The sequence below is a fragment of the Hibiscus syriacus genome, unplaced genomic scaffold, assembly GCF_006381635.1.
Source record: "Hibiscus syriacus cultivar Baekdansim isolate YM2019G1 unplaced genomic scaffold, ASM638163v2 tig00111569_pilon, whole genome shotgun sequence".
Classification (NCBI taxonomy): domain Eukaryota; kingdom Viridiplantae; phylum Streptophyta; class Magnoliopsida; order Malvales; family Malvaceae; genus Hibiscus; species Hibiscus syriacus.
Window position 1 is genome coordinate 171,218 of NW_024063123.1, and position 10,588 is coordinate 181,805.

A 10,588-nucleotide genomic window follows, 5' to 3' on the forward strand; every position below is an offset into this window, starting at 1 on the left:
AATATTCTTAACTTTCATACACATGTTTACATTTATTTCTACTCAATAATCACTTCTTTAACCTCTCAAACATATCCTTTATATGGCATTCAAGAATCATACGCAAATGTCAACATGCTCCAAATCTCATTCTAACACTTTATATTCCTTATTTAGATTGATGACAAGTCAAATTCAACTTCCAATTCTAATTATCAACTCTATATCAAGATTTCATTCAAGAACTCATAATCTTTAATCTCTCCTAATTCCATCATCTTTTGATTTTAAGATAACTTAAGCTTTCCTTAAGCTTAGTTATCATCTAATGATCGAAACCCAACTTAAATTTCAGCTAATAATCAACTATTAAGAAATCTTACCTTTGCAAGTTGGAGTCCACGGCTGGGAGAAGTAAGAAGAAAACTCTGGAGAAATCTCTCCTTTCCCCACGTGGTTCCTTTATCTTATAAGAGGGAAAAAATATCTTTCATGCTAAATGACCAATTTTGCCCTTTGATTCCTTTAATAATTACCAAAACCTTCAGGAAATATTTCTGAATAACTCATTGAACTATTCAAATATCCTACTTTAATCACCACATTCTGAAGTTTTACAATTTAGTCACTAACCCATAGTTTGGGATGTTACACAACTCGAGTGAGGATGACTATGACACGTTGTTTACCTTTGCAGTGATTATTGATCCTCGTTGTAAGTTGTCTTTTCTCAATTATTGTTATGAAAAATTATTTGAGGATGAAATATATGTCATTTTTAAAAATCCGTGATGTAAGATTTAAGTTAGAGATGCTTTTTAAAGAATATGTTTTAGAAACACACATCTCACATGAATCGTTCTTAGAATTGAGCTCGAACTCAAATACTTTGAGCATGTCATATGCACATCACAAGAGCAAATTCGACCTTTTTGCAGTAAGTTTCTTATATTTTTAACTTTTTACTTTATATTTTTCATTTAATGTATTTCATTTTTACTATCTTTTTTATAATTTATATAATACAAGTTATATTAATTTTTATATTTTACATGATTATGACAATAAAGAGGCCATGTTTTCTTATTGTGCCAAGACACAATTAGATGTTTACTTAGACGACCCAAAAATTGATAGGAAAACAGAACTTGACATCCTTAATTTTTGGAAAGAAAATGAGCATCGATATGAACAAATTTCTTATCTTGCTAGGGATATTTTGACGGTACCTCTTACAATTGTTGCTTCAGAAACAACTTTTAGTATGGGAGGTCGAATTTTGAATAAGTGAAGAAGTTCTTATATCCCTGAAAATGTGGAAGCTTTGATAATGTCTTATAGTTGGTTATTCGGTTATGAATGTAAGTTTTTATTTCCTTTTAGATTTCTTTCGATTTCTTATAGTAAAGTTTCCTTTTTTATATTATTAATCTATTTCATTTTTTTTATTTTTGTGAACATATTAATAACTTCTTCTTTTAATTTATGTAGCTACGGAGGAAAATGAGTTTGTCTGTTCTTATGTGGATTGGATTTAATTCAACAATTGATGCATATAGTATTTATGTCTACTGATATTTTAAGATTTAAGAGGTTTGAATTTGATTCTTTCAAACTATTTTATTGATCTTTTAAGTTTTATTAAGAAAGTTTTATTGAGAAACTCAATGTAATTGAGTTTAATGTGCAAGAGTAGTAGCTACATATCACTTTTGATTCTTTGAATGAGAATTCTTTATTTGAAATTTGTGTTTTATTAATTTTTGTTTATAAAAATGATTTTTTTTCTTTTAAAGTTAATTAAAATATACAGTATAGTATACTATCTAAATGATGACAATTAATGTTAATTATATAAAACAAAATACTAGGTAGTAACTTTATTTTATAATTCTTCATTCAAATAATTTTTAAATTGTTTTTAAAAATTATCGAATCAAATATGAATATAATTTATTAAACAAAAAATTAATATTAAATCATTAAACTATTATCAAAGGTGAAACTGATATTTATTAAACTATTACCAAAGTTGGTGGTTAACTAGGAGTATAATTAAAAAAGAGAATAAAACATATATTATTTTACTATCTATCACATTGTTAAAATATATATAATAACAATAAATCACTCATCCATTTTTATTCATTTATCAAGTAAAAAATAGGACAATGTTCGATTTAAATCAAATTAGGTAAATTAAAGTCGGTTTGCTTTCGGTTCAGATTAATTTCTGTTTAGGTTGCTTTCGGGTCGGATTAAATTCAGTTCAAGTTGCTTTCGGATTGGGTTAAAATTCGATTATGGTTAAAATTTAGTTTGAGTTTCTTTTGGTTCGGGTTGATTTCGGTTCGGGTTAGTTTCGGTTCAGGTTAATTTTTATTTCGGTTTTGCTAAATTTTGGATCAAATATGGTTCGGGTCGGGTATCAGATCAAATTTGATTATTATATTTGGGTTAATATCATGTATCAGGTCGGGTAAATCGATTTAGGTAATCGGGTTCGTGTCAATTTTGTAAGGTTTAGTAAATATGTGAAAAAGAAAGTTGTAATAGATTATAAGTTAATGATTAATCATTTATTAACAGTTATATTACGATTACTAAAATTTAATAATTATTTTAATAATTAATCGAAACATTTAAGTTAAATAATATGATTCGCAAGCACCCCTAAATATAATAAATCATTTTTTTCTTGAAATCTCTCTCTTTTTTAATTTATTACTTTATTATATTGTAATTTAAGATTTAATTATATAGTTTATTTAGTGTAGTTAATTTTTCTTATTTTTTTGTTTAATTTAGGGATAAAACCCAATTATATTATGTAAAACTTTTTTGTTTTACATGAATTTAGAACTGTTGGACGAGCGATAATAGATATATAAGATTAACAATAGATGAGAATATATTCTCTAGAAGAAAAAAACAATGAATTAATCTTAGTAATATATTTTTACTCTTTCAATGATTCTAAATATGTATAAAATTTAAAAAAAAAAGATTTATAATCGATCCCTAACTCTTATAGGATATGATCCAACTAAAAAATGTAAAATTGTTTATTTTTACAAAGATTTAGGACAATTGAATAAATAACAACATACGTGTAAAATCATCAATAAAAAATAAGATATTCACTAAATAATTAATATCATTAACTATTCTGATCAAAATCTTGTAATTTAGAAAAAAGAACAATCTTAAGAGTATATTTGTTTCACTGAAAACATTTTTCAAAAAATATTTTTTGTAAAATGAATTATATTTTCTGGAAAACATTTTCTTGAAAACATCTTATGGAGTTTGGAAGAGATTGTATAAACCATTTTCCTCTAGTTGATATTTTTTTAAATTATTTATTACAAATATTATATACAATAAATAATATTATTTATAATAAAAATTTCATATTATTATTTTTAAAATATTAAAATAGTTTATTTATTATTATTAAAATGTTTTTTCTATAATTTTATTAATAAAAATATTATGATTATTTAATTTTATTGAAATAATTATTTATTAAAGTAATTGTATTATATTATATTTTAAAAAGTAATAATTAATATATTTTAAATATCTTTATTAAAATATTATTAGATGATTATATTAATATTAAATACATAAATAATATTATCCATAATTAATAATTTAATAATATTATTTCTATGAAATTGATAAATAATATAAATTTTATTAATAATTTATTATATATTTTTAAAATAAAAATATAATATCTTATATTATATTATTATAATATAATTGAGTATTTTATTATAATATTATATTATTAGAAATATTAATAAATATATTTTAAATATTTTAATAATTAATATTTTGATTAAAATGATATTAAAATATTTTATTAATATTAAATTCATAAAATAAAATTATTTTTATTATTTATTCTTTGAAGTGAAAAGCTCAGAAAATGACTTATGAAAATCAGACCGTAAGTCATTTTCAAGAAAATACAAAGAAAATTTTATTAACCAGGAAAATGTTTTACGTTGACCAACTAGTTTTTCTTCGACCAAACATTGAAAAATGAGAAAAACAAGAAAATGTTTTATGTGAAACAATCAAACCCTAAGTGTTTAGTGACACATAAACATTTTATCATATAATATTTTTACACAATTGAAAAAAAGGAATTTATTAGATGAAGTTGTTTGCTTTTTTTTTGGATGCCCTCTAATTCCAAGGCTTTTCCTTGATTAATCTGGATCGACCCAAGTGGCACACCTGATTTTGGTGGGTGAGTCTCCCGGCGGGAGTTTTCTACATACATAAGGACTCGAACTTGAAACATTGCTTAAGCAATATCAAGTTGCTTATCACTTGAAATAACCTGATTGAAATTGTTTACTTTTATTATTCTTTTAAACACCTCAGACATTAGCATGTGATTTTTTATTCCAATTTTGAATAATTAATGGTGCTGAAAAAACTGAACTAATTGATATATTATAAAAGTAAAAAAGAATAGTTTATATCAAAATAAATTATAAATCAATTCCAATTTTTAACATATTAGAGGGAACAAAAAATAAATTAAAAATATTGTGGTCGATTTTTTTTAAATGAGTGTGTTTGAAGATTATTTTAGGATCTAGGTCATTTGTTATAGTAGTGACGAGTTCCTTAAAATATATTAAAAATATAAAATTTATTATATAAATTAGAATAAAATTTTATGGACCTTATCACCTCCACGTGGTAAGTTTTTTTTTATGAATTTCGACACCCCTGCAATGAATTCCATGTGTAACGTAGTAAGTGGCCTAGATTCCAAATTAATTCTCAAACATCCGTATTTAAAAAAAATCGCCTGAATTATTTAGCCAATGAAAACGAAAGGAACATAACTATATTCAGTCATATTTTTAGAAGATAGTTATTTTAAGGCTTAATTAGAAAATAAGTGCCTAAAATATAGTGGTGTTCACGTAGGTACCTAAATTATTTTTTTGAATGATCATGGTGCCTAACGTACAAATGCTATCACTTTAAGTCTTGTGCCATAACTATCGTTAATTTCTGCGTTAAATGACACGTGACACATCCTAGTAATTTTGAATTTTTTAATTAAAAATATTATTATACTTATTAAAAACCCATAATTTCTCTTAAATTACAAAAAATCCAAATCTATAAAATCCTAAATCCTCAAACCTAACTCGACACTGTCATCCTTTTCAACCACGACTATCGTCGTTGATGTAGTCCATGCCATTCTCCTGGTCATATGACATCTAATTTCCATTGATTGGTCGTCGGAATCCCATGGGATCACGATTTTTATCCTAGGATTTGTGTAGTACAAAACGTTAATTGGTCATTAATCAGTCGTGATTTCATAGGGGTATCGATCGTCGGGGGAGGTGAGGTCGGGTGGAGCTTCGTCGACGGTAAAGGGTTGAGATCGGTGTGGGTTTAGAGGTTGAAATGAATATTTTTAAAATTTTGGGGCTATTTTGAATTTTTTTGTGTTTTAAAAAATTATAATTATATTTTTTTAATTTTAAATAAAAATTTTAAAATTAACAGAATGTGACACATGTCGCTTATCGGAAGAAATTAGCGGTTCGGACACCTAAAGTGGTAACGTTTGTAATATTACACCAGAATCATTAAAAAAAATAGTTTAGGCATTTATTCGTGAAAATCGCTATAGTTTCGACATTTATTTTATAATTAAGCTTTTTGTAACCATCAATAATATATTGCTTATTTTTATAACATTTTATTTATCAATAATATATTGTTTATTTTTATAACATTTATACATTTTACAAAATTGATAATACATATATTTCTTAAATTTTGTACTATAGACTCTTTTATTTTTAATATAACTGATTCATTTGTTTCATTTATGTTTTTTTATTTCTTAATATAATAATTTGAAAATAATAATACTAACAATCAATTACATATACAAATAATTTAAAAACGATTTAGTTTATAACATTTTAACTTATTTTTAATTTTAAAAAATTTAAAGTAGAGAATTTTCAGTTGGGCATATTACATTGTTCCTCACTGAACTTTACTATATATCCTATTTTACTCAATGTACTTTCAATTTTTCTATTTTACTCGTTGAACTTTACAGATTGAATCATTTTGTTCACTCCGTTGTTAACTTTTTACAATATTATGACAAGTCACAAACATCAAAATGACGTCATTTTGAAAAACTCAAATATACCCAAAAACAACGTCATTTGGAATCATCTTCTTTCCCCCAATTACCACCGTCGACCACATATCATTTTTCATTCCGACCACCATCGATCGTCTTTGATGGTGGCTATTTGGTCCCAAAATTCATGGGTCGGTTTGCCTCGACCTCCTAAGTTCGAATATAGTGGTTGTTTCACCAAAAAATGTCCTAAAATCCGTGAATCTCGACTGAAACGTTTTAGCTTCCTTACTTCCAATCTCCGATTCATGGAATTCAGACCAAGTTCCAACAAAAAAGAGGTCGGATTCGGACTCAAGGTACCAAGGCAAAGTGACCCATGAAATTTGGGACCAAACATCCATCATCTACGGTGGTCGACAGTGACCGATGGTGGCATCCGACCACCTTATGTTTTTATTTTATCGTTTGGTGAGCAAAATATGAGAGACAATAAAGTTAAGTGAAACGATGTAATTTATCCTTCATATTTTAAATTATTTTATATTAACTAATAAAAAAATGACACATCATCATAACATTAGAGAGAAAACGATAGAGTGAGCAAAATGATTAAATATATAAAGTTCAGTGCGCAAAATAAAAAAATTGAAAGTACAGTGAGTAAAATATAATAGAGAGAAAAGTTAAATGAGGAACAATATAATTTACCGTTTTAGTTTAACACAAAAGACTTAAAAATAGCTTAAGAAATAATAACATGTGTCCGATTTTACATAAACAAGTTGTGTCAGCCAATCACATTGCAGAAACCAAATCAAAAAGTGGAAAACAACAAAAAGGGGAATTCCCAAATTAGTTGGACTTTCTGTCTCGTTTGCTTGCTACCCTCTTCGTATTGGGTTCTCTGTCTCATCTCTTCAATCATATTTTCTTTTTCTTTGATGTTATTTTGGAAGTGAATGTTATTATTATTATTGCTTTATAAATGCAGGTAAGTAAGAGGAAAGATCAGTTTTTTCTTTTTTAAATCGGGACATTTCTGTGTGGGATTTGAGAGGATCCATGGCTGCCCCAACTGCTAGAGCTCGGGCTGATTATGATTTTCTCATTAAACTTCTTTTGATTGGTGATAGTGGTAAGCTCTCTTCTTTTCTTTTTTAATTTTCTGGGTCAAAGAATAATTTTTATTGTCACACCATTGAAAAATGAAACATGGATATTGGAAAAACTCTGATCTTCTGTTATTTTTTTTTTTGGTTTTGATTTAATGTTGCTCAGATTCCATTGCGAAAGAGACCATATGCAATATGCTTTTCGTTTGTGATTTTATGGCTTTCAGGCTTTGCTTATATTTATTGTATTATTGCGTTTTTTTTTTGAGCTTTTCATTGGTTTTAAAGAAATGGATTTTCTTCAAATTGATTCTGGCAATTATTATTTGCTACAATTTAATGAAGAGAAGGATATTGGTGAATTTAGATTGGGATCATGATGGAAGTAACTTTATTATATTGTAACATAGGAAGTGTCATATGCTTACCGGATATCCATATGCATACATAGCAGCTATTCTAGGAGTTTAGCAAATGATCATTACACTGATTGAATACTCGAAAAATGACTTGCAACCACCGGATGCAAATCCAAATCCAACTATGATGATCGAAGCCCTGAAAAACATTAAACAGACAATGTAAGCTTATATAGCTTAGTGAGGAATAGCTAGGGTCTCTCTCTCTCTCTCTCTCTCTCTCTATATATATATATATATATATATATATATATATATATATATATATTTGAGAAATTTTATAGCAAGTATCATACACCCGCAGAAACAGGAATCACCGTTTAAAAGTTGATGACATCATTTTGTTGAATTTTTTTAATTGTACTCTTTGATGTGGAATCTTGATGCCAAGACATGCATATGGATCATTGTTGTGCTGTTTCATGAAAAACTTGGTGTGAAGCTTTGCAACATGATACGAATCTGATGCAGAGTAGGAAATAGAATTGCTTTTGTTGGAGAGGCACGCTTTGTAATCTGTATGGCTTGGCTTACAAGTTAAAGAGAATGATCATGTGATCTCATGTTTGGGCTTGAATTTTACATAGCTTTAAATATTTTCCCGACTGATTTTCGCATTTGAATCTATGCAGGAGTGGGGAAGAGTTGTCTGCTTTTACGTTTTTCTGATGGTTCCTTTACTACTAGTTTCATAACGACCATCGGGTTTGTATTCCTCGAAACTCCTGTCAGTGACTTGTTCGAAGTTAATTCCGGTATTTGGACCATTTGGTTACTTCCAATGAAACTGCAGCATTTTAGGGATGGAATGGAGTTCACAGTTATTGTAATATAAGTTTTCAGTTTATCTGTCCTGGACAATACCTTCGTAATTGGTATTCAACTTGAAAATTTGTACGCACCCTTCAAGATGGTGCTCAATGAACTATTTACAGCAGTAGTCTCTAATTATTTCACTCATTTTCTCAGTACACCACATAATATATTGGTTGAGGCATCTTTTCAGCTGATTCTCTAAGATTTAAAAAGTTTGATAACTTTATGGAACGTTTTCTCTTGTTGACTGTTCTATTTTCCTTGACAGCATAGATTTCAAAATAAGAACGATCGAGCTTGATGGTAAGAGAGTCAAATTACAAATCTGGGATACAGCTGGTCAAGAGCGATTTCGAACTATTACAACAGGTGTGTTTAAGCTTTTTCTGGCTGAACTTTTTATTTTCTTTTCAAACTATTACGACAGGACCATTAAGCTTGATGTCTGACTTTGCTGATGAATCATGCTTCTGCAGCATACTACCGTGGAGCTATGGGGATTTTGCTGGTTTATGATGTTACTGATGAGTCATCTTTCAATAGTAATGTTCCGGCTTTATTAATTCTATTTTTGGCATTAGGTGACATTGTCAATTTATGGATTGATAAGCCGTTGTTGTTGGATGATTTCCATCGTTTTTATGCTTGTCTCCTCCCATGGGTTAGGGAGTGAAATTGGTCTGTGGTGATCCTCCTCATCACTGCTTTTGTGGTGATGGCTTAGGATTTCTTTCTGTTGGTATGGAGTTTCTTACAATGGATCCTACATCTATTGCAATTCTTATAGAGCCAACTTTTGTTTATGTATAGATATTAGGAATTGGATTCGCAATATCGAACAACATGCTTCAGACAATGTCAACAAGGTTCTGGTTGGAAACAAGGCTGACATGGATGAGAGCAAAAGGGTAAGATTTTCCCTTTTTGAGTATTTATATAAATTGCTTATCTTGTTTGTATTGGTGGTTAAATTGCCAATTCATTCTGTCCCGAGTCAACCCCTTATTCGTCGTATATATACACATGAACCAGACACATTTATCAAGTAATAATCAGAATTAATCTCCTCTTTCATAGGCTGTGCCAACCTCCCAGGGTCAAGCTCTTGCTGATGAGTATGGTATCAAGTTTTTCGAAACTGTAAGTCGCATGTTTGCTGCCGACTGGATCTTTTCTTTCTTTAATGCTATTGATCATTTCTTTGGATACTATTGGAACAATGTAATTCTGCAGAGTGCAAAGACGAATTTGAATGTGGAGGAGGTTTTCTTTTCGATAGCCAGCGACATTAAGCAAAGGCTCACAGAATCTGATAATAAGGCTGAGGTATTCTGTCTTCTGAATGTATACTTTATTCACCTTGATTCTTCCTTCTACTGCTTTGCGTTCAAAATGACGGATGCCTTGTTTTTTGTGGTTACAGCCAGCCGCAATCAAAATCAATAAGGAAGACCCTGGAGCAAGCAGTGCTCAAAAGTCGAATTGCTGCGGATAGTAATGGGATTAAAAAGGGTATGCAGATTCAAAATGGAAGGTTCAGCTTCACAGTTGCTCTGATGTAAAACCAATCGTTCATGTATTTATTCTCTTGTTTTTTATTTATAGCTACCAGTATTAGCTCGTTAAAGCCAGTTCCTTTTTTTTCATTTAACTTTGTGGAATTTTATATCTTTAATCTCCTTGAACTCAAACGACCCTTGATATTGTACTTGTCTTGTGTAGATAGATAACCCAAATTCATGTTTTGGTAAAAAGGTCTTAACCTGAGTAGAGTGGTAAAGATTCAAAATGTCGGAATTCAAACCCTAAATTCATGTTTTGGTAAAAAGTTCTTAACCTGAGTAGAGTGGTAAAGATTCAAAATGTCGAATTCAAACCCCAAACCTTCTGAATAACACCCTTTAAGGGCAACTTATAATCGAGTTAAGCCTGGGAGTTGTTAATCCACTCATGTAATATGTAATATCCCATGATCTTATATGCATATGCTGAGGTGAGAGAACATTTTTATGTTTAGAACCCTCAAGTCATGAGCTTCGATGATTTGAACCCTAGATTAAGATCGGTCTCTGATACTTGGCCAGTAGGGTTGGTGCCCTTGGGTT

The 10,588-nt window shown here is 29.0% G+C and overlaps 1 protein-coding gene across 2 annotated transcripts; it reads left to right on the top strand.

Moving 5' to 3' along the window:
• Nucleotides 1-7,007: 7,007 nt before the first annotated feature.
• LOC120165079 (ras-related protein RABE1c-like) lies at nucleotides 7,008-10,081 on the top strand. 2 transcript variants are annotated; one of them, XM_039174666.1, is made up of 9 exons: nucleotides 7,008-7,035; nucleotides 7,128-7,271; nucleotides 8,300-8,372; nucleotides 8,752-8,852; nucleotides 8,960-9,025; nucleotides 9,294-9,391; nucleotides 9,561-9,623; nucleotides 9,717-9,809; nucleotides 9,907-10,081. In XM_039174666.1, the coding sequence occupies exons 2-9, from the start codon at nucleotides 7,199-7,201 to the stop codon at nucleotides 9,976-9,978; spliced, it is 639 nt and encodes a 212-aa protein (XP_039030597.1). In that variant the 5' UTR covers nucleotides 7,008-7,035; nucleotides 7,128-7,198; the 3' UTR covers nucleotides 9,979-10,081. The 2 variants fall into 2 exon arrangements, with proteins under 2 accessions (XP_039030597.1, XP_039030596.1); XM_039174665.1 differs by lacking the exon at nucleotides 7,008-7,035 and having other exon boundaries at nucleotides 7,061-7,271.
• The last annotated feature ends 507 nt before the right edge of the window (nucleotides 10,082-10,588 follow it).

Excerpts from the sequence above, each read along its gene's own strand:
- LOC120165079 (XM_039174666.1), top strand. The coding sequence starts at position 7,199 with ATGGCTGCCCCAACTGCTAGAGCTCGGGCTGATTATGATTTTCTCATT. Across the intron at positions 8,373-8,751 it reads AGTTTCATAACGACCATCGG|CATAGATTTCAAAATAAGAA; the intron begins GTTTGTATTCCT and ends TTTCCTTGACAG. Across the intron at positions 9,026-9,293 it reads TGATGAGTCATCTTTCAATA|ATATTAGGAATTGGATTCGC; the intron begins GTAATGTTCCGG and ends GTTTATGTATAG.